This window comes from Drosophila pseudoobscura, chromosome X (assembly GCF_009870125.1).
Source record: "Drosophila pseudoobscura strain MV-25-SWS-2005 chromosome X, UCI_Dpse_MV25, whole genome shotgun sequence".
Taxonomy (NCBI): domain Eukaryota; kingdom Metazoa; phylum Arthropoda; class Insecta; order Diptera; family Drosophilidae; genus Drosophila; species Drosophila pseudoobscura.
Window position 1 is genome coordinate 66,069,216 of NC_046683.1, and position 23,646 is coordinate 66,092,861.

Below are 23,646 nucleotides of genomic sequence, written 5' to 3' on the forward strand. Positions count from 1 at the left end.
ATATTTATTTATGTATTTGTGTAAGAATCACAAGATCATCTATGACCTATGTAGCTATCCAATTGCGCAGGCTATGCTGATTTTCATAAGTTGCCGGTAATCGTTGCACTATTCATCATTATTTCCTTTGTTATTTGACGCGCTTAATAACTGCCCTTCAATATTATATTATTCTAATTTGTACACATTTTCACCAGGATTATTCGTGAATCATTTTTTACTATACATATATATATATATATACTATATACTATACCGATTAACAGCAACAATTTCGGGACTTTTTACATATTCTAAAGGCCATTTTTGGTATTTTTAAAATTGATGAGACCATAAACTTAGAACGAAACTTCGTGTGCGCCAGTCGACGTAAAAACGTATTAAAACTGAAAAGAAAATTCGATAACAGTATATACTGTATGTATAGGATAAAGCCGTACTGTTCGTGACCGTTTACGGTGTTTTAAATTATTTTCGGTATTTTTAAAGGTACAAATTGAGCCGACGTTATATTTACGGTATATGATGTATAATCATTTATTCCAATGGATTGCATTTAAATCCTTGTTGCTCATTCACTCTTAAGCAACATACGTAATCATAGTAATCAATTTTACTTATGTTGTCAATTTTCATAGCTGTTTTACTGGAATTACACAAAATCTCAAAACATGACAACAATCCTCATGAAAGTTGAGTAAAGTTGGAACTTTGCCCAATATGAGTTAAAATCCCATATTGTCAAGTGGTTAGAACACCCGGCTCTCATCCGGCTCGGTTTCAATTCCCGGTATGGGAAACTGTCAAAAGTTTTTTTTTCATCTGTAATATATTTTACGCGAGGGTAATTTTATCGAACACCCTAATTAAAAAAATGAATTTTATATCCTCCTTTTTTAAACTCAAAAGTCGCGGCTACTTAAAGATGGAAAATATGTAGTATTTTTTAGTGGTTTTTCCGCGGGCTGGGCTGCCAACTGGTGTTAAGGGCGATCAGCTGTTCATTGATATCAGTTTTTTTTATTGCCACAAAGTTTTTGTCTGCGTAATGTAAATTGTAATGCGGAATTGCAGAATGCTCCTCTAGACCAGGCCCCCATGCGAGCAATATGAACGATGCGGCTTTCTCGGGCTTCTACAGCGGCATTGGCAACCAGGTGAGCCCCATGCGCAGGCAGAGAGAGTACATCTCGCCAGAAAACGATGCCGTGTGTTTTCCAGCTGCACCCGCCCCTCCATCAGCAGCAGCAGCAGCAACAGAGTCAGCACCAGCACCAGGAGCTGTCCCTGTCTACGCCCGTGCACGCCCTGGAGCCGGACACCAACTTCACCAGCTTCTTTGACGATGACATCGTGACCTGCGGCTCCACATCCTCTTCCGCTATCTGGCTGCCCATACAGCTGGGTAACGGCAATGTTCCCAATGGAGGCATCAATGGAGCGAACAAGGCAGCCGCAGAGGTTCCCTTTGTCCAGATCCACACCACGGACCTGCAGCAGCAGGCGCAGCCGGAGAAGAGCTATCGCAATGCCTTTCGCCGCAGGACGGCGGAGATCAAGTCCGAGGAGTTGATCAAATCCGAGCTGGCCGAGGCCGCGGCCAAGGAGCGCCTGAATGCCACGCCCACGCCACCCACACGCAACTCCAGCTGCGCCAGTGTCGAGGGAAAGGCCATGGTGCAGGAGGCGCCGATTCTCTTCAGGTGTCCCAACTGCCCGTTTCTCAGCCTCTGCCAGGTGAAGTCCAGCCAGCACGTGAACAATTGTTTTGGAACCAGCGCCGAGCAGCAGAGACAGTGTCCAGGTGAGGATTTAATAAAATAATGGAATCCAGGCTCATGCCTAATCCAATCGGTTTTCAGGATGCCCGAACATCTTCTATAGCAGCGATGCCCTCAATGTGCATCTCAGCCTGGACCACCAAATGGATGACGATGAGATTGTGACCCTGCTAGGTGGCACAGGCACACCCCCTGAAGCAACCGGCGATAAGCAGCCTCTGCCCAAGAGCCGAATCTTCATCAAGAGCGTGGACTGCCTGAGGGAGCCCCTCCAGGATTTCCTGCCCCTTCTGCAGCAGAATACCGATACTCCAGTCACTGGCAACATTCTCGATCTACTCGATGAAGTGGGAGAGACACCGGAACTGGCGTCCAGCACTGAACAAGTGGCGCCGCCCTGCCAGAAGCCCAGCCAGAAGATATCCATTAAGAGCGTGGACGTATTGAGGGAGCCTGCACTGCTGACCTTTGATTTTCAGCTGCCCAATGGCGGCCAGGAGATGCCTCTGCTGGCGGACAGCAATCTCGTGAGTGTGCCAGTGGTGGGGGGCGAGGTGGAACCGGAGAAGCCGCGTCAGCCCAAGATCTATATCAGAAACGTGGACATCCTCAAGGAGCCGATGTTGCTGCCCTCCTCCCTGCCCGCCATGGGCTTCAATGGAGGCGTGGCCACAACATTAGCGATGCAGAATAATGGTGGAGCAGGAGGAGCTGCCAGCGATGTCTTCCAGGCGGATACGTTACTCACGCCAACGGGTCCGCTGCCAGGATTCGAGCCCAGCCTGGCGCCACTGGCCAACATGTGCTCCGAACCATTCCCCTTTGATTCCGTGCTGAGTGTGAGCGGAGGTGGTGGTGCCTCCGCTCTGGAAAACACGCGCTTCAGTGCCTTGGACTTGGACTTTGGCGTAGATTTTGACCATGGCATAGCGCCACTGCTCACAGAGGCCACCCCTCCGCCACCGCCGCCGCCGCCAGTGCAGTCCGGACTTTCGGAACTGGAGCAGCCCGTTGAACTGCAGCACTACCTGCCGCCGGCTCCGAGCACCACGAAGCAGAAGATTTTCATTAAGAACGTGGACATCCTGAAGGCTCCCCAGCGGGGAACCCTCCACCTGCGCACCGTCGACGAGCTCAATTTTATGACCCGCAATGAGGTGGAGCGCCTGATAGTACCCAACCTGGAACCCATGCCAAAAATGGAGCCCCTAATGGACCAGCAGCAGCAGCACACGCAGCCGCAGTCGCAGCCGCAGCCGCTGGACCCTCTGCAGCTGGAGTCGCAGAACTCTCAGACGCTTAGCGAGTTTCAGGCTCCTCTGAGCGGCAGCTGGCCGAGCGAGGACAGCTACGACCTGGCCGGGGATCTGGAGTGCTGGCCCTGGATCGAGGAGGCAGTTCAAGAGGTCATACCCCTGGCTGATCCAAATGAGACTGCCGCTGCAGCCGAAACACAAGTGGAGGCCCTTCCCCAGTCCTCGGACGATTTCCCCCAGTTGTATCCCTCACCGCCAGAAGCAGTACAGAGCGGAGGAGAAGCAGTGCCTCCCCTGGTGCCCGTCAGCACCTCAGATGGCACTGCAGGCGCTGCCGCAGGCTCCGGCCCGAGCAGTCTGCCCCTTCCTCCCCTGGTTCCTCTGGCGGCGGAGGCGGGCGAGAAGCCGGGACGCATCTATGTGGCCAACAATCTGCTACCCGCCGCCGTGGATCCGCTGCCGGGTGGCACTTCTGTGCGTGGGCGTCCCTATGGAACCAAGCTGGCTGCAGGAAGCGGCGGAGGAAAACGAAAAGCAGCGCCGGGTATCAGCCAGGTGTCCGAGGGAGGCAAGTGCCAGGTAGAAGGCTGCATGTTTCGCTTCAAGTCGCCGGCGACGCTGGAGTATCACGGACGCTGCCACAACGACGTACTGGGATCATCCCAGCCGATGGTCTGTCCGGAGTGCCGTTCGTCGGAGTTCAGCAACTGGAACTGCCTGCACACACACCTGTGGCGCACACACCAGATTGACATGGAGCTCTACTGCTGCCAACTGTGCAGCTTCAAGACGCCCATCTACTCGCGTCTGGTCAACACCCACGCCAAGATCCACTCCGAGGAGCGCAACTACAAGTGCGAGCAGTGCGGCAAGGGATTCAAGAACACCAAGCAGCTGAAGAACCACAGACGGCTGCACCGTACCCAGGGACTTGGAATGGGTAAAGTTTCGCTTCAAGATCAGGCGACAGCCGATGCTGATGCTCCTCCTCCTCCTACTGCCATCCTGCATCGCTGCGGTGACTGTGGGGCGGCTTTCAAGCAGCGTAAGACCCTGCGCGAACACCTCTGCAAGGAGCGGAACGAACAGCCGCAGTGTTCCCTCTGCCAGCGGGTCTTCAGCTCCAAGAGCAGCCTCAAGCTACACCTGCGCAGCCACCAGGCGAACAAGCGCTTCCAGTGCGACACCTGCGAGTACGAGGCGAGTGACCACAACGCCTTTCGACGCCATCTGGCTACGCATCGGGACCGCAAGCGATATGCGTGTCCTCATTGCGACTTTCGGGCGATACAGAGCACTGCCTTTCGGGTTGGTTATCGGATCCTTATTTTGTTTCACATATAATTGATTTTTTTCCCCCGATAGATACACCTGCAGAAGCGCCATCCTGAGCAGGAGCTCTCGTCTATTATTTACAAGTGCGATCTGTGCAGCTTCTCCAGCATCAATCAGGGCCTGCTGCAGGTTCATCAGGCCAAGCACGAGGCATCATCATCGCCCAACCAACAGCCGCCTACAGGGGTATTTCCTGTCTCCCTACATGTGGCACCACCTGAGGCAGTTGCTCTTGCTGTGGCTGCTCCCGAGGCAGTTCCAGTTCCAGGGACGGTCTCAACGCCATCACAAATCAAGGTGGAGACCAGTCTGCTGCTAGCTCATTCCAGTACAAATGTCGCCAAAACGCAGGCGGTTGGTCCTTTGGTAGATGTCCTACAATCCTCATAATCTTCCTTATCCCCCATCTGTATATCACACAAAGTGCCGTGTAGCTTATACAACAATTTTATACCAAATTATACCAATGTTAGTTATGGCTAAGAATGAATCAGAGATGCCTCTCCTCTCCAAAGAACGGAGTTTCCTAGTATCGTACCCTTTGGCGGGGAGGTCTCTCTTTGGCTTCGGAATGCTTCGAAGATAGATAGATGTGTACATATCCACCCTGTGTGGGATATAGATGTATCGTTAAGGATCTGTTATTGTATATACTGTATATAAAGGTGGTTAATTGGGAAGTTCTGGGCAATGTGAACTGTAAACAAAGAAAACAAATGAGCAATCCTTTGCTTATCCTTCAGATCAGTGCGATTGAAGTACTTGACGAAAATACAACAAAATATATTGAAAGTCTAACGATATTCTGCTTACAATGTCTAATGGCGAGGGTGGCAAGAAGAAGAAGCCCAAGGATCTGAACGAGCAGGATCTTTTGTGTAAAGAAGAAGCCCCCACAAATGTCCGCCAAAAAGGACAGCAAATGATTCGTTTTTGGTTCGCCAGCAATAAATTGAGATAAACTCTACTTTCACTGCAGTGCAATGATGATTAATCGTTGGCCAGTCTGTGGGTTGAGGGTCAGGCATATGGGATATGGGATGTGGGACGTGGTATATGGGGGTGGGATCTGCTTAAAAAGCCATCACCGAAATTTGACATCTACCCCCCAAATGACCAATAAAAAAGAACAGGCCTTTGGGTTGAGCGCAACAAATGCGACAAATGGGAAATTTATGCAACTTTATTTTTTCACCGAAAATACAGTAATCATTGTCCTTGGACGACGGCGACGGCGATACATGAATCAATCCGCCGTCACAAAACAGACCGGACAAAAAATCTGGAAACAACATCGATGCGTTTCACAAATTCTTTGGTCATGGACCACCTGGCAGTGGAACATCAACTCTATGGCTGGGCCCAAGAAGAAGTCGAAAAATGTATCATTGGGTTGGTTGGAAAAGGGCATGCTTCGATCGACCTAGTTCAACGGTTGGTGATGATGCACCATGGACACCACAGACGGGATAAACGGTAAAAATGGGTACTGTGCGGAATTGGCCATTGCAATATCTTCATATAGACATAGATAGAAGCATCTTTGGGAATTTGAGTGACCAAGATACAGTCAACATTGCATGAAGGGCCTGACTCTTCAAGCGGAATTTTTCTTGTGGAATTTATTTGAATTTTGAGCACCCTAAACACTCCTTTCAGAGGAGAAGAAAAAGTTTTTGTAGATTGGTTCGTGGAGAAGTGGAAAACATTTTGAAAAGCAATGAATTCAGTTTCAAGGCGGGCACATACTATAGCAGGCATATGAACGATTGTTAGAAATGAAACCACTTGTTCATAAACACATCTATATATGTATGATATAGTTGTCATGTGTGAAAATAGATTTATGGGTCGTCCACCTGCAAGGGTATGCAAGCTTTCGTGACCGGAGGTTAACTTCCATACTTATCTTAGGTTATCTTGGGCTTCGTTGGAGGAATAATGTAATTTAATCAAACATTTAGTATAATTTATAAAACAAACAAAAAAAAGTAAATTGAAAATTTAAGCCGGCCTTTCCTTGCGCTCGAGGGTGCTCTTTGGCTTGGTCTCTGGCTTGGTCTTGGGTTTGGTCTGGGGTTTGTTCTTTGGTTTTGTCTTTGGTTTGGTCTCTTGCTTGGTCTCCGGTTTGGTCTCTGGCTTGGTATTGGGTTTGGTCTTGGGTTTGTTCTCTTGTTTGGTCTCTGGCTTGGTTTTTGATCCGGCCGAAAAATCTTGTGCCATTTCCGTTTTCTCCGGCTCTGCAATTTGAATAGCAACCGTTTTTGGATTGAGGGCAAGCATTTGAATAGATACGATTTTGAACCATTGATTTTTTATACTCACTTGTTTTGCGTCGGGCTCTGGTTTTTTTTGCCTTTTCCTTGCCCTGGACTATGTTGGCTTCTTTCGTGGCCTTGTCCTTGGTCTCCTTCTCCTTTGACCTGTCTTCCGCCAGCTTGGCCCTCAGTTGCTCCACTGAATTTCGGTTATTCTTGACTTTTTCGGTCAGCGTAAAGGTTAACGATGGTAAAGAAAATTGTCTTTTTCTTGCGTCCATTATAACTCCCTTCGACCCCACAAAGGACGAAAAACTGTACCATCCACAATCTTGAAGATACGATAAACCCGAAAGCGCAGCATCACACATTTAAACCACCTTTTTATATTCATATTCAATATTTTTTAAGCCTTTAATGGGGAGAAACTTTCTTTGTGTTTTATACAAAAATTTAATTACACTTTTATTGTTTTTGCATTGTTTTTTTTTCCCGATAGATGGTTGTTTTCGTTAAATATACAATAGAGGAGTAGGAGGAGGAGAAACAGGAGTGGAACATTAGCAGAACTCTTAGAGGTATTTCATTGAATCGAAAGATGGAATCCTAAAGCGAGTCTGGGGTACTATATGGTAGATCGTAATTCTAAAGGAGGAAGCATTTGATATGTTGTAAAAATGTTTAAATATATATACTATATATATATATATATATATATGTATATATAAGTATATTAATATATCATGCATTTTATCATCTATTTGTTTATTATATATTAAAAAAATTGTATATATTAAAAAAAAAAAGGTTTTATATATAAAAAAAAATATATTATTTGTATATTAAAAAAAAAATTGATTTAAATAATTAATAACAATATGGAGTGCAGTGTGGAGTGTTTGCAAGCAATTTTTTGAGTCGCTTTTCAATTACTTTAGATTTACCAGTACGGCGTATAGGGTACGGGGTATAGGGGGATCTGTTTTTCGATTTCCATTAATCTGGCACTCTACATAGTCGTATATGTAGCTTAGTTTTTAGCTAATATTAGTATTAGTATTAGTATTACATTCGTGCATATCCTAAGTATTCGATTCGTTAAGTTTAGGTTCTTTAATCGATTGCATTCTTGCCGAGTATTTTCGTTTTGCAGCTAATTTCATTGGGTCTCAGTGTCTGTCTGTCTGTCTCTGAAGAGAGAGGAGTGTGTTTTTCGTAATTTACAATTCTTAAGAACTATATAACAACATTGAATGTTTTTGTGTAGGCTCTAGATTCTAGACTAATTCTTAGTCCTCAGGGGACTGCTAGTGTTCCTAAGTTCCTAATTAGACGTGTTCTAAGGAGTGCCAGAGGAAGGATCCATCTGCCTGCTCTGGACAGAGGCACCAATACCTTGTCCAGCTGGAGCTGTCTTCTATGGACTCTTCTATCCCGGATTCCCTTTGCGAGCGCTGAAGAACATGCGCGCCACCTTGCCCAACGCCCCCACAAAGTCCCAGCGATCGCCACTGCCAGCGCCACCCACAGCGGCAGGATGATGATGATGAGGATGATGCTGCTCCTGGTAGGCAGAGTGCTGGGACTGGGACTGGTGCTGGGACTGGTGCTGCTGCATCTGCATCTGGCACTGGCCCAAGCCGTCGTCCATTACCTAGGAGGGCGTGGAGTACCAGCCGGTGGCCGGGCTGCCCTTGTGGTACAGATGGAAGCTGGAGTGCGGGGCAAAGTACTGCGCCTGCTCCAGGTTGCTGTAGGTGACGCCACCCTCGGTGGTTGTGGTGCTCGTGCTGGTGGCATGACCGTGCGGATGCGGATGCGGGTGCATCGTGGCAGTGTATGCCTGCGGCTTCAGGGGCAGCGTGGCGGGGGCGCCGTCAACGGATGGAGCCACGTACTGTCCTCGCAGGGGATCGGCGTACTCGTAGCCACCGCCGTTGCTGCCCAGGATGGGGGCGGAGGAGGGCGGCACCTTGCCGGAGTTGTTGGAGTCTCGCGGGGAGACAGAGCTGGGCGGCGTCATGGCGTTGTGGTAGTCAATGGAGCTGTGATAGCCGCCGTAGGTGGACACCAGATTGGTGAAGGCATCGGACGAGCTCTTCTGGGGATGCACCCCGGCGGCGGAGGCGGCTGAGTGGAGCTGCAGGTATTGGTTCTCGTATGAGGACTCGCTGCCAGGCGGCGTGGGCAGCGGACCCGTCTGCTGCTCGCCGTAGAACACCCCGGGACCGACTCCAGTGGGCGTCTGTCGGGCCGTCGCCCGGATCACGCTCTCCCGATTGGCGTACAGCTGCCGGAGCAGGGCCGTGGCCGGCATGGGGGCGGGTGGCTGTTGGTAGGGCGTTCCGATCCACTGGATCGTGCTGCTCTTCTCGTTGGGATCGATCTGCTGTTGCTGCTGCTGCTGCTGCTGTTGCTGCTGGTGCGCCTGGTGCTGCTGCTTGATGAGAGAATCCGCACTGAAGTCGGTGCTCGGCTGCGACACGGCCACGGACACAGACACTGGTGATGGCAGGTGCTTGGACATCGCGTGCTCCAGATCCTTGACTGCCGAATCGGCTGCAGGCTCGTCCACAATGGAGGGCAGGCGACTCCTTGGCTGAGACTCCTCCATGGCCGGTAGCTTGGCCATCGGCTGCTCGACATTCACCTGCTCCTCCTCCGCCTGCTGTGCCGCCTTGGTCTTCCTCTTTCGCTTGGTTGTGGTCCCACCACTCGTCGTGCTGCCAACGGGCGTTGGGGCGGGAACTGGCGTGGCCACAGTGGCTGGCAGGACGCCCACACCCGCCTCAATCTCCACTCCCAGCGGCGTTGGGCTGTCCTTGATCAGGGACAGGCTGCTCATGCTGCTGCCATGCGAGGCTGTGGCACTGCGTCCTCGTCCGCGGTGCGAGTGTCCCTCCGGGTCGGACTTCGAGTCCGTCAGCTTCATTTCCCCGGCACTCAAATGGCCATTGCCATCGCCCGCGGCATCGCCTCCCGGGGAGCCGCTGCTCTTGTCATTGCCCAGTCCCTCCTCGTTCTTGATGCTGTCCATGCTCGGCTCCAGCTGGCAGCAGTCCAGGATGAGGTTCTCGTTCTCCCGATTGCTATGACAGAAAGAGAGAAACAGCAGGTCTTAGTCGGCTGTCAGGCTTGGGTATGTTCCTGTATGTGCCACTTACCTGATCACATAGTTGACGCAAATGATGTTCTGCTCATCGGCGTTCTTGGTGCTGCAGACGACGGTGGCGCATGTCTGGAGCCAGGTGTAGCCTCCACTCTTGTTCATCAGTCGGTAATAGCCCGTCAGCACTTGGCCCTTTTCGATCACTGATCCAGGGAAAAGGAGGCAAATTGGTAGGGGGTTAGGTTAGTGCTGGAATCCATCTCCAAGTACAGGAAAGCTGGTACTTACAATCCGAATGGCTCTTGCGCAGTCGGTTGGCGTCCTCCGCATGGCACAGGGAATACAGGCTCTTGTTCACCAGATCCTCGGGCGTATAGTCCAGTAGATCGGACACCCTAAACAGAGAACAGAGACAGTTAGAGGAGGTTGCCAGAGCATAGCGTCCAAGTGAAGGCTTACCTTGGCTCGCAGTGAGCTACTTTTAGGTCAAAGTTCACGCGTGTCACGAACATATCACACTCCAGGCGGATCTCGTGCACAGAGGGCGGTGGCAGGGCAATGGCCAGGGCCACCATGCCCAGGAGCGGAGGCTGCGACTTGCGGCTGTGCGAGAATGTGTACTGGGGCCGGAGCTTGCAGAGGAGCAGGACGACCTGTAAAGGCACGAAAGAGGAGGCGGTCCTTGGGTTAGATATTGGATCGGACGGTGCTCAGAGATCAATGGAGTTCGGGATCTGTCATGATGGAGGCGGATGCAAGGCTTATCGCTATAGAAGGATTGCCAGAGTGGGAAGAAGCTTTACAGAGGATTGCAAGACCTGGTTCCGATTTGTTTCATTTTGATTTTTTCGGGGAATATTTCGGTGCACATTGGGAGAGGAGAGTTCGAGAAGCTCTGCCATCCCATACCGCGTTGATCCTAGATATATGATGAGTGGGAAGTGCAGAATGTTGAAGGTGGCAGTACGATCGCAATGATAGCTGTGTGATTGCTTGAATGATGGTTGATTGATGGATGGTTGAAGGTTGAATGCTGCTTCCGCACTATAGTTATTCGATACTGATCAATCTAAAATCAGTCAGTGGTTCGTTTGTTCTTTTGCAAACACAAAAAATATATGGCCGAAATAGAATAAAACTTAAAAACGAACGCAGTCCTCAAAATAGTTTTGATTTTGCCTTGCATTTCATTTATGTTTTTTAATTTAAATTTAAATTTTGTTTTTTTTTGGTTTTTTTTTGTTTGTTTTTGTACTGATTTCAATTGATACGTACCGAATAGTTTGAGCCCGGATTCTTAACGTTTTTAGCGTTATTGTTAGCGTTATTATTAGCGTTAGCGTTGTTGCAATTGCTGGTTGCATCGCTGGCCTGTAGATAAGCAGTGGATGGGATGGTAATACGTAAAACAGGTAATGCACAAGAATGCTACACACACAACAAAAACAGCTTTCTCTATGGGTTAGTCTTTCACAGTCGCTCACACTCCCCGTACAACAGCCCATAAAAGACCGCTTAGCCCCAAGGAAATACACAAAATACAACCGAAAAGAAGTACAGTTAGCTCTACTGCTACATAATGGTAAATGAAGAAACTGAAAGAAAGAACCAGAGAGGCTCACTGGGAGAGAGAGAGAGCGACAGAGAGAAATCTCAGCTCGAGGTGGAGCTAGGATTGAGAGCAAGGATTGGGAAACTCACCCGGTAGCCGGAGGACTTGAAGTGACATCCGCGCTTTGTCAGTGTGGACTTCATCCGAACACAGAAGCTCCGGTCGTAGCCCTTGTAGCCGCTCGTGGAGGCCTGCGTCATGGAGGCGGCCACTGAAAGGAGATCGCAAACAACAGAATGATTATAGAATGGTCGAAACTTCAGCAGATTTCTCTCTCTCCCCCAGGAATCGGTGCACCCGCCCTTCATCCCATTTTGTTGAGGGATGGGATCCATGACTCGGACTAGACTCACCATCGGGATTGTTCGTACCGTGTGTGCCACTGCCATCGTCGGAGGCGCCCGATGTGGGGGAGGCCAGGCCGGCGGCACCGCTGCCGCCACCTCCGCTGCCGGAGCTGCCTCCTCCGCCGCCGCCGCCGCCTCCGCCCCCACCGCTGGTGAGGCTCAGGCCCAGCTGGTCGGCAATCTCCGAGTGATCCGCCTGGTGGATGTAGTCGAATATGCTGCTGCCCGTCATCTCCACCTGCGAGAGGCCCAGGTAGATGGACACCGTCTCCGAAATGTAGAGGAAGCGCCCGTCTGCCGCCACGGCCAGAGCGAAGCCATCGAGGGACTGTGTGGTGCGAGAGGGAGAGGGGAATCGTGAGCGTAATGATATGCACAAAATGGCTGCGGGTAGGTGCTCTCCGCCAGCACTGCTGCCATCCCGCTCTGGCGCACGCACTTACCTGCAGTATGTGGGTGCCCTGATGTTGCTCGAACAAATCAACAGCGGGACTGCGTCGAATGGCGGCACCTGCAATGCGAAGAGTGGGAAGAGTGGCGTGAATATGTGAACAAAACCGAAAGGGAGATAATAGAAGAGAAAAACATGTAAATACTTGGGATATTCGATAGGAGTGAAAGAGGGAGAGCAGGAGCTACGAACGTCCAACTATTTTAGTGGAATATCACGCTCTTCTCGGCAAAGGTCACATGTGTGAGGGACTCCGGGACTCCCCCTCCCCCCACCCTCGTCCCATTGAAAGCTTGACCCAACTCATAAATGATTCATTCCCCTGTAACACCATAGCACAACACTTCAGAGCAACTCCCATCCACTCCACTCTCATTCCACACACACACACACACAGACAGACAAAGACAACAACTTCCACTTCCAACCTGGACCAAGGACCAACGACCAAGGACCATAACCCATAGAGCGACCACAAGCCATGGATGGCATCATAAATATCCTAAAGAGTACTCGTACGATTGCGGCGTCCCTCAATATTTTCTCAGCTGATGCCCGATATGCGATGCCCAATTCCGGAGCATATTTATTTAATTCAATTATAGAATTTTACGATTATGGCTTGAGTAGGGAGAAGGGGAACGGGAGGGGGAGGGGGAACGAGAGGGGGCTTGACCAAGTAATAATTCGCACAAGTGCAAATCGCTTCGTATGAAGCACATTCATCCCGATCCCATCCCATCCCATCCCCTGGCCGTGGCCGTGGCCCTGCCCTAGCTGTCTGTGTGGTACACCCCACCCCCCCCACCATACCCCATACCACATACCCCGTGCCCTATACCGACTAAATCCCCAGCGATTTCCAATGCCACAACGCGATAAGTTGGCAAACAGTTTCCGCTTCCGCTTGCGCCTTTTTTCTTTGGCTTTGGCTTTGGCCATATGTGGCGCTCCCGGGGCTTTTGGGTTTTCTAGTGGATGAGAGGGGGGTGGGGGGGCCTTAATGACCTTCAAGTCTGTGGCCCTACCAAATATTTTCTCTGCCTTTTTTGTGGATTGTGTGGGTCAAATTGAAGTGCTTTTTATTGCCCCGCAGCTTGTTGCACCTCACCCCCTCGAACACTGGGTTTTCTGGGTTTAGTTTCGCATAATAATCCAATTGAATGGAAGAAGAAGGCGTTGCGTTGCGTTGCTCCCACTCCGCCCTCCCCTGCTCTGCTCTGCTCTGCTCTTTGTGTCCATACATAACGCCCCATTGATTTTGGATTATTTTTTTAGTGCCTTGACTACCTTTCTGGCCTTTTGATGGCCCCTGTCTCGTTTTTGGCTCTGCCACTTTGCCACTGCCAGCAGCTCCCACTCTCTAAAGCGCTGAGGCAGCCTTTGAATGGCGTCTGAGATGCAGAGAGAGAGGGAGAGGGAGAGGGAGAGACAGAGACCCATCCAACAGTCGTGGGCTGTCGTCGTGGAATGCCTTTTGACGTGACAATGCATTGTCGTCGTTGGAGCATGACGTGGAGCGCTCCCAGTGCGGAGTGGCATGGCATGAAAATGGATTCGGAATCGGAATCGGTTGACAATAAGTCTGTTGCTGTTGCCGTGTTGCCGTGCTGCCGTGTTGCTGTGTTGGGAAATTCACGCCATGAATTTGCTTTCAATGTTAGGCTTTAAACTGGAGGTTGAAATGTCGACAAACTCTACGGCTATGGCTCTGTGCACTGATAAGTGAGTCAGGGGGCATTGGAATATAGAAAGATTGCCAGGGGAAACGCAGCAAAATAAGCAGAGGTACTTTATTTAAGCTTGAAACTGATAACAGGCATAAGAGGTACAAAAAAGTCCACTATTCCATAGAAAATTCCCGAATCCACTTGGCATAATTCTCGAGACTTGTACCTGTACACTTTTCAAGAACAGTAAACCCCATTCCATCGACATTTCCATAGCAAAATCGTTAAAGCCAAATCAATCACTTTAATGGGGCCTTCTGAAATTCCACAAACTGTCACAATGACACACTCGCCCACGGCTCGAAGACCCCCTCTACCCCATACCCCTCTGAGACGATGAGACCCCTCCAAAGCCACTATTTCTGACCAAAATGGCCGCGCATGCGCAGCAAATAAAAATAAATTGCGGCTTAATAGTGATTTTTTATGCAAATTCCGGCAAAAGCCCAAAACAAAACATACAAAAAAAAAAACAATAAACTTTTTGCTTGCAAAACCAAAAATATTTAAGGTGCGCAAGCATAATTTTTGTCATAGAAAACAAAAAAAAAAATTAAAAAATAAACTGAAATTTTGATTTCACTTAAGGCTAAGACCCGCACCGCGCTCTTGCCTCTTCTGCTACACGAAATGTAGGCAAATGTGTTTCCTGCTTTCGGTTTTTATTGCCACTCATTCTGCCCCCGCCTTTCCCCTTCTTGTTGGCCTCTTGGCCCCCCTCTCTACTCGATTTCCTCTCTAAGCCGCGATCCAATATGGCTGCCAATATGGCGACCCTTCGGGGTACAGTCGCCGACAAATGCAAATGAGCAGAGTGGAAAATTTCACTGACTTTCACAGAAGGTTAACGGCTAATGGTAAATGGTCAATGGTTGATGTTTGATGGTTAATGCTTAACGGCTAATGGAAGATCTCTCTTTTTCGATCTTGTACTTACTTTTGAGCTTGCTGCTGCTGGAGGCCTCCCGCGTCCATGGCGGATCCCCGTGTCCGGAGAAGTCCCTTAGCTTCAGATAGCTGATGGTCAGTCTTATGATGGAGGCCTTGTCCAGTTGGCTGGTGATGGCCGCCGGCAGGGGCAGCATTTTGGCCAACTCATAGAACTCGTAGTTCTCCTTGCCCCGTCTCGAACGTGCCGCATCCCGCGACTTTTCCTTGCGCAACTCCAGGATGCTGTGCAAGGGAGAGAGAAGACAACTGTCAGGCATACTCGCAAGATACAATATTTACTCAAAAGAATATGAAAGATACATAAGTAGACACTGACGAATGGCACTGACACTGAGATGGCTAAATGCTAGAGCTGAGGATAGGTTCGAAGATCCGACGATCGACGAAGAGCTCTTTGGACACCTGTCAGCGCAGAGGTTTCGGCCATTTGTTTGGCCAACCCACGCCTTTGTGATCGAATGGTGTCAGAGAGCTCTTGACTAATTGCCACGCATTTGTCAGTCTTTCAGCGCTCTTTTAGGGAGAGAGAGGAGAGGTATGGTATGGTGTGGTGTGGTGTGGTGTGGTGTGGGGTTCTCCTAGGTCTTAGGACTGCAATTGTTCTCCACAGACAGTTTGTCTCTGCTATACAAATTGCATCCCATTTATCCAAGAGATTTCCCTTCGCTTCATGTGAGAGTTTTTCCAACTGATATTTTCATTATGGTCTGCTGGAAACTCTCTGAAATCTACCGCCCTGATCCGCATCTTTGTCTCTGTCCCATCTCTTTCCTTAAATGCATACATGGAAACTTTTCATTCACTAAACTTGCAAACAGTCCTACAGTCGGCCTCCACCTCCTCCTCCTCCTCCTCCTCTTCTCTGAATGTGCTACAAAGTGCTGAGCCGCTTCTGCTTGGGTTATGGATCTCTGGGATATGGTTATGGATATGGATCTCTGCAACCTTCTGGCGGCTTTCGCTATCTGAGAGCGGCCATCTCTCAGAGAGGCATCTTCGTCAGAAAACTTGAGACTTTCAGGCTTCAAGCCTTCATAATTTACGTTTGTTGACAACTTCTTTGTTGTATGTTGGCTCGTATTGTTGCTGTTTTGACTGTTGCGTTGCAGTGAAATCTCTGCTGCGCTATAGACAAAAGTCCAGGGTATTACGGTTTGACGTTGAGGTACAGTTGAGGAGCCAATTGTGAGTATAGAAGGCTAGAAGGCTTAATGAAAGATTCCAATTTTGGACCCAGAATTTATCGAAATCTTAATGAACATCTCTTGATTTCAGGAGGAGTTCTCTTGGCATTCTTAAGAATGCCTCAAAGCTCATATTTTTCCTTTTGAGACTACACAACAGATTTACAAAACATTTACTGCTTGAATTGAAGTACGATTGTTCGATATGAACCTGAAATATACCCATAAGATAAGTATAAATACCGCAAAAATACCCTGCAATAAATCTCATATCAAACCCCAGGACATCCATTTCTCTTCTCATAATTCATATCATTTCCCCCACGTCCTTCTTATTTCTTTGCATTCATCCCTAATAAATCCATTTCTTGAATCTTTCCTATCAATTGTCTACCCCTAAAACTTCCTTTCTTTCGTCCTTCGATTTGTACTTCCATTTCAACACCGACCCTTGGGTAGGGCATTCCTGAAGTCGGTGTGGGCCCACAACTAAACGACAGCTGTCTTCATTTTTGTACATTTTGTGGTCTTTTAAATTTATTTTAATGCGCTCATCACCGGGCTTGAAGCTTCGTTTTGTGTGGCTTTATTTGAGCCGCGTCGGCTTCTGGCTCTGAAATTTCATCTTCGGATTTGGGGCTTCAACTTTGGCCGAGAGTCTCGGTCTCGGTCTCCGTCTACGTCTCCGTCTTGTCTGAGATTTGTATCTCCACTGCGGCCCGTCGTCGTCTCCGTCGTTGTGGGGCCATAAAAATATTTTTGATAATTAAAAAGAAACGCCGTCGTCTGCGCGGGGTTTTTTGCCACGGGCCAAGCCAGTTTTCCCTTTGCCTGCTGCCACTTGCTTTTTGTTTAAAGAGCAACAATTTTAATTAGTTGTGTGGAAATTACACTAAAAGAGATGCCACACAGTACTCTCGTACCTGAGAGGTACATGCCGTAAACGATTTCCAAATAAAAACGATATGGTTCAAAAACCTCGCTGTGAAGCAGTGGGATTGTATCCCTCTTTTTCGCAAATTAAAAGGAAAAACATTAATCTTCACATCATCAATATCGAAATGCCATTCAAATGAGGCACAAAGATGTTGCAAGAAGGGAGGTGGTTGCATTCCCTTGACAAATGATGCCACGGCCCCGTTTTAATTTCGCACAGAATTCGCCACTCTCTAACGTTGCGTACAAATTGCCTGTCATTAGCCTTAATTGCCTGAAAATCGAACAGCTGATCGGCATTATCGCCTCAGTATTGGTGAGCTTTGAAAGCTCTCTATTGCTTCCAAAGAAATTTCCTCTCTTCAGGGGAATGTGTGCGTGGTGTGTCCCCTATCTGTGTGAAAGTTTCGCACAGAATATCTGTGCATCTTCGAAGGGTCCCTTTTTGGGTAGTAATGTAATTCTTTTCCACTTGATTGCTTTAGGTGAGCAAATATTTTTATAGAGACTCAGATTCGATTCGATTAGCGGCTTAAGCCGGGAATTAAGGTAGCCTAAGCGGCTTACTGCGGTCAGAGAAGGGAGAAAGAAAGTCACCCAAGTCCTTCGTCTCTCTCTTTGTTTATCCTTCGGTTCACACAACAGAAATACAGGCGACACATAAAGGAATATGAGAGGGTGAGGTCCTTTGTCAAGGTTTATGGCCTGAAGGAGCAGAGAGTACCGTTACCGCTTTATCAGTTCTACTTTGTTTTTGTGTTTGAGATACTGTTAAAACTCAGCGGGACGGTAGAAATATCCTTTTGCTATCGAAATTCGTGGAAATTACAACAGGAATCGTATTGACAATCGCCTCCAATTGGAAGTAGATGATGGACAAGACGTTTCCTGATGATTTCTAGAAAATTTCCTTTGCAGAACTGACTGAAAATATTCCCGTCGTTGACGGGTTTTCATATCAAATCGAAATTTTATGAAATATCTTAAATGTATAGGCTAACAATCATATGAAGAGTGTCACCTCAATAGTAGTTTCGAGAACTATGATAGAGTTTCTATAATTTGGTATGACTTTTATTCACAAAAATCGTGTCTTTTTAGCAGAAAATATAATTTTCTGAAAAAATTTTGGGTGATACTAGTTTCAACTGAATTTCTATAATAAAAGTGACCTTATGTTATCCTTAATGATTTTTGACATTTCTTCATCTCATGATAATAAATCTATGAAACTAAAGGAATAATCCTCTCCAGATTGTACTTAAATATAAATGGGAAGAACTAAGTAAGACTTTCTATGTTTCCCAATGATTTTAGATTAAAGCTTTTGCTAATTGAAATAATAATAGGCTAATACACTATTTATAAGGAAATAGAAAATAGATCCGCAAAAGAAGGTTTCCCATTACTCAAAGAGTTTTCCCCATTCGAATGGCTACCAATTTCCTCTAAGGTTCCTTCTCTGGATTCGTACTAACCCCGGTTCGATGGGCTGCTGTTGGGCATGCATTCCGGGTCCCCCCGGCTGATGCTGATTGGGCATTTTGTTGTATGGGGCCATGCCGCAGAGGTCCTGAGCGGGCACCATCCAACTGTGGGTGAACGGCACCGTGGGCATCCCCAAGGACCCCATGGTGGCGGCCATGTGGGAGCCGGGATGACCGGGCGTCGGCTGCCGCTGATAGCCGGCATAGTCCATGGCCACGGCTGCCTGATATGGCAACATAACGATCTTATGGGTGCTTAGGATCTGTAGAGGTAGTTCTTCTTCTTAGAGACAGAGTATATCGATGGATGTTCTGGCACTGGGTTTAACACATTTTTCACTATATATTGCACTTGGTTGAGGCTTGGGTTGAGTGGGGGATTTTGTGGGTACTTTTGAAGGTCAACAGCGGTGGTGCCTTGTCATCGACGTGTGCCGCATCCTTTTGTTGTCCTACACACGCGCGTACGTGTCTTCAATTATCCTTTGAGATAACCGTGGGGGCCGGGGCCGGGGACCGGTACGGGGACTCACGCACGAGACACGGAGGAGTCGACTCTTCGATTGGAATTCAAATGAGGAGCGCGGCAATCGACGCGTCCGGCTAATTTATCGCCCGGAATCGGCACTTGGCACGTCGCTGGTCCGTCTCCGTCCGATGTGGAATATTGGCAACGGAATGAGGCGCAACCCAGAACTTGGACACGCACCGAAACGGAGAGAGAGACAGAGAGAGAGAGAGAGAGAGGGCGTGGGGGCCGTGGCGGTGGCGTACGTGAAACTGCACTTGAATGACGAGGCACGGAAAAAAATTACGGCTACGGTTACAGTTACGATGCGGCACGGACACGTCTACGTCCGTTGCTGTTGCTGGCGGAGCGAAGAATAATCCAGAGTCACGTTTCTCATCCGAAGAGGGAAAAAAACAACAGTACATCCCAGCAGCAGCCGTCAGCGTCGCTGCCCACGAAGCCCAGGCCCCACCATTCACCAGCAGAGTGACAGAGAAAGAGCGCTTACAATATTTTGGGGGTGACATCTTTGACTCGACACGAAGCCGAGGCCCTGGGACACGAAGAGCCCAGCCGAACATTCGTGTGTTCTGTGTGTGTGTGTGTGTGTGGGTGTGGGTGAGCACCTGACACAGCGTTCGGTCATGTACAGTGCGCGGCGGCACCAGTAGCATTTTAAGCAGCCTCACGCTCCAGATCGCTCTCTCGCTCTCTCTCTCTCTCTCGCATTCGCACTCGAACTCTGTCGCACAGGCACAGCATAAACCATGACTGTGTGTGTGTGTGTATGTGTGTGTGTGTGTGCGTGCAAATGGGCGGGACGTGACGTGCCGTCGAATCGGAATCGACATTGCGCGCATACGAAATGAGGCCGCCGAAGCGAGACAGAGCATCCCACTGCCTCTGTCCACATCCACGCTGCATGGGTGTGCGTGACAGAGCGAGATAGCTGGCTGGCACGTACATGCTGCAGACGCCGCATTGTAAACTGGTTGGCAGCGTCTCGCTCTGGCATAGGGTGGGCGAAGGCAGGCCCATCATTGCGTCTCGCTTGCGTTTATATACTAATGTGAGATGTGGTGGCGGGGGGGCTAAGCATAGCGGTGGACGACGGCGGGTAGTGGCGGAGTGGTGGAGCTTTTGTTTTGGGGCTGCCGTCACGCGCAGCAATTAGTTTACTTCTTTACACATTTGGGAATTTCTTTGGCTGCCTCTCTATCGCTCTCTCGTTCTCGCGCTGGCTCGGCGCTCTTCTGGTGCGTGGGTGTTGCCGTTTGCCTCGCTCTCTCCTTCTCCTTCTCATGCATGCTTCTTCTGGTTTTTATGTGTGTTTGTGTATGTGACCGAAATGCCAATGACAACGCGACAAAACAGCCTATAGCTGGCCCCACTCTCTCCGCTCTCCGCTCCCCTGGCATCCTGTAAGCAGGCAGGCCCCTGGACCTCCTGGACAGGTAGAAGCTCTGTCTTCTAGGATTTCCTTGGAGGAGGAGGAGCAGGATGTGCAGGATGGGGGCGTTTTGTTATTCCAATCTCGCACAGACTGAAGCTGTCTCTTTTATGTGGCTGTTGGTATAGCAGCACCTCCACAGCACCCCACCGCAGGAATAAAGGAGGACCACACAAATGAAGCAAATGTGAGAAGGAGAGTCAACACCCTTTTAATTTGCAGCCATGGCGCTTGCCACAATCAAAAGATTGGCTGGAAAACATGAAAAGTGCTTCCTTGGAGGAGGGGTCGCCGAACAGACAATGATTGATATACGAACACCACAAGGAACGTTCTCTAAAGCGGACTGAAGGACTGAAAAAGTAAAAACCCAATAGTGAAAAGTATCCATACATCACGCCTTGAGGATCAGAGAGATTTCTGTCTTGGAACGATAGGCAGGGTATCTATAGGATTAATTGGAGTTCGAATTGATAGTTGCCTCATAAAGGAACAGAGGGAGACTATCTAAAAGATAGCCTCTTTTAGATTGTATTGTATCCACCTGTGTGTATCATCGACATGTCAATCCATTATCCTTAACTTACAATCGATATCGCTGCTTTCATTCATTCATGTTTTCCCAAATCCAAAATCCCATTTCCTTTTTGGGTTAAACTAGAGCAAAGCAAAGTGTATTTCTTGGCCAAAACGACTTGCAATCCAGCCAGCCCCCCTCAATCCATTACGTAAACGTAACGTAACTGGAACATGTGTAGAAACCGAAACGTGATCGATTTCTTGAGCCTGAGTGGGAGAGGGACAAAAGAGCCAAAAGAGAGACAGAGAGAGAGAGAGAGAGAGAGTGAGACAAGTTGGTGTAGCGAATTCTCCCACAATTACGGCGGCGGCAATTGTGAATTTTAAAAAGGAAACGTGCCAAGTGCCACCGACCAGACCCCTGCAGGGGCCGCAGGGAGGGGGATTCTGCCCAGAGGAGAAAGAAGAAGAGCTGAAGCCGGGTGGAAGGTGGACAATGAATGAGGAACTGAAATTCATGCCCCGCGCCATAAAAATCGAACGTGGGGCAAGGGACGTGGGATGCGTTCGTTCGCGCTTCCGGTTCCAGAGACAGTAGCAGCAGCAGCCCCGAGAGCTGTGTCCACGTCCGCGTCCAGACATCGAGCAGACATGACCATCATCATCGTCGTCATTGGACATCATCGTCGTTCGGGTGGGGACGGGACTCCTGTTGTAGGTCGGAAATTGGTAATGCGTGTGTGGACTCCATGTGGACTCTGATTTTGTGGACTCTGTGCCCTGAGGACAATGGGATGTGGACATGGACGTGGACATGGACGTGCAGCGATGCGTGTGGGCTGATTCCGTCCGAGGGGAAGGGGGTGGGTGGTGCTCGTCCGAAAGGTGCGTGCCGTTGCGAGTGCGTGCTGCGGGACATGAATGTTCATGTCGGTTTTCGGTTTTGGATTTGGTTTCATTTTCAGTTGCGTTTTGTTTTTGCCTTTTTCGAAAATATCGCCACAGAAAATGGTATTCCAGTCAGGAGCAGACTTTTATGAATGAAAAGGAGAGGGGTTCACAGTGGGCTTCAGAGTGGGCTAGCTGGTGGCAGAGGAAGCACGCTTCTAAGCTTCAAGTGTCTGACGCACGTCTGGCGCTCTCTTCGGCACCGCCTCTCTTTCGCATATCACGTGCACGTACATATTGCCATGTGCAATACATCAAAATCGAAAGAACCGCAACAATGAAGTCGAGAGAGAGGCAGGGCAGGCCGGGCCGGGCCAGAGAGCGGAGACCGAAGAGCTCAAGAGCAAGAGCAAGTGGAAGAGTGGGAGCGGGAGAGAGCAAAGTTTTAGCAGGTTCATTTCCAGCCATCACGTTTACTCGGACACACGAGGCGTCCATTCCAAGCAGCTCTGAAGGAACGTGATAGCCACAAAATATAAAGAACCAATGCAAAAACAAAGCAAACAAGGGAAACGTTTTGAAGGCGCCTGGAAAATGATCGATAAACAAGCGATCCAGCGATAAGATAGGTAAAACCAGAAAGGATCCACCGAGGAGGCAGCCAAGAGCCAGGAGAGAGGAAGCAATAAACTAACTGCGATCAAAAAACTGTCACAATCTCTCTCCTGCTCCTCCTCCTGCAGCATTTCTCTTCGGAGGCGAGGCGCAGCCTCCATAAAACTGACGCGAGGTGATAAAATAGCAGAACACAATGATTCCACTGTAAATCCCTTACCATTCTCTCTCTCCCTCTACGAAGCACCAGAGGTCGACTACTGGATACCCACCAATTGAGTTGTACCTATTGGGAGGCAAGAAAATCCAACTAAAATTCAGTACGAAAGACTGATTTTATAGTGAAATATTTGAGGGTAGGTTAATGCCAGGGTAAGATTGGAAATCGCTTCTCACTTGTAGAACAAGCACTGCAGCAGCAACAATATGCTCCACCTCACTGTCCGACTACGGGGTACCGAAAAGAGTAGCACAAGAAATGCATTCACATAACCGTTTATCAGCTTGTAAGATCTCTCTCACTCTCTTACTGCTTGGGTTTTTATGGCCGCTGGCTAACTGTTTCTCGATTGTGTTACACCACACGGCAAACACACACAAAAACAAAAACAAGAAACAAAACGAACCACAAACAACAGCCTGAAACAGTTCATAATTCAAAAACCACAAAGAGAGGGCCAACAATTAAGCAATAAAATACAAGTAAGAGAGTGGCAGAGTGAGGAGGAGTGACAAAGGTAGAGAGAGGCAGAAGCAGACGCAGAATCGGAATCAGAATCAGAATCAGAGGAAAAAGACCAAATGAAATGAAATCGGAGAAGTGCAGTTCGGGAGCGTGATCCTTATCGTAATTGTGCGTGCTTCTGATGAAGTATACTCTGCTCTCAGCCCCACTCTTACCACTTTCCAGAAGGGTAATAACTTTTTCTTAACAAAATGATGAACTGCCGTAAGAATAACTTTCTTTCTCACTATTTTTAATGGGAAAAAGGATTGGGAAAGTGGCATTCTGACGTTGCTATAATTTATTTGTACTAAGTTTTCACAACTTTTCCACTGATTGATCCGTTCGAAAGCGATCGTTGACATTTGCTTCTAGAGGCAATAAATAAACGACAAAAGTGGTGGAAAGAGTAGAAAATTCAAGAGATTCGCTCGGAGAACCGCGGCGTTAGATACTCTTGGGGGAGCTTCTGTGGGAGACTCTTCGCTGCGCTGCAAACGTC

General features: G+C 48.7%; 3 protein-coding genes across 10 annotated transcripts in view; 1 reads left to right on the plus strand and 2 right to left on the minus strand.

Annotated features, from left to right (window-relative positions):
* Positions 1-882: 882 nt before the first annotated feature.
* Positions 883-5,339, plus strand: LOC4814078 (uncharacterized). Of its 2 annotated transcripts, none has more exons than XM_033382199.1 (4): positions 883-1,183; positions 1,263-1,804; positions 1,863-4,345; positions 4,403-5,339. In XM_033382199.1, the coding sequence occupies exons 1-4, from the start codon at positions 1,110-1,112 to the stop codon at positions 4,760-4,762; spliced, it is 3,459 nt and encodes a 1,152-aa protein (XP_033238090.1). In that variant the 5' UTR covers positions 883-1,109; the 3' UTR covers positions 4,763-5,339. The 2 variants fall into 2 exon arrangements, with proteins under 2 accessions (XP_033238090.1, XP_001354252.4); XM_001354216.4 differs by having other exon boundaries at positions 888-1,157; positions 1,222-1,804.
* Positions 5,340-6,376: 1,037 nt separating this feature from the next.
* LOC117184404 (protein TonB-like) lies at positions 6,377-6,911 on the minus strand. The gene is made up of 2 exons (XM_033381533.1): positions 6,698-6,911; positions 6,377-6,612 (listed from the first exon to the last, which is right to left on the minus strand). Exons 1-2 carry the CDS (start codon positions 6,909-6,911, stop codon positions 6,377-6,379), a joined length of 450 nt encoding a protein of 149 aa, XP_033237424.1.
* Positions 6,912-7,030: 119 nt separating this feature from the next.
* Positions 7,031-23,646, minus strand: part of trh (PAS domain-containing protein trachealess) — a 30,595-nt gene continuing 13,979 nt past the window's right edge. Inside the window, exons 1-10 of one of the 7 annotated variants that reach the window (XM_015186959.2) lie at positions 18,429-19,373; positions 14,817-15,052; positions 12,142-12,209; positions 11,723-12,026; positions 11,441-11,562; positions 11,015-11,110; positions 10,199-10,392; positions 10,028-10,134; positions 9,795-9,942; positions 7,031-9,719 (exon numbers count right to left, since the gene is read on the minus strand). In XM_015186959.2, the coding sequence (XP_015042445.1) occupies positions 8,285-9,719; positions 9,795-9,942; positions 10,028-10,134; positions 10,199-10,392; positions 11,015-11,110; positions 11,441-11,562; positions 11,723-12,026; positions 12,142-12,209; positions 14,817-15,052; positions 18,429-18,676 (2,958 nt within the window). In that variant the 5' untranslated portion in view covers positions 18,677-19,373 and the 3' untranslated portion in view covers positions 7,031-8,284. Of the gene's footprint in view, positions 9,720-9,794; positions 9,943-10,027; positions 10,135-10,198; positions 10,393-11,014; positions 11,111-11,440; positions 11,563-11,704; positions 12,027-12,141; positions 12,210-14,816; positions 15,053-18,428; positions 19,374-23,646 lie in introns of those variants that run through there. The other 6 variants (XM_001354215.4, XM_033382201.1, XM_033382200.1 and 3 more) reach the window with 6 other exon arrangements.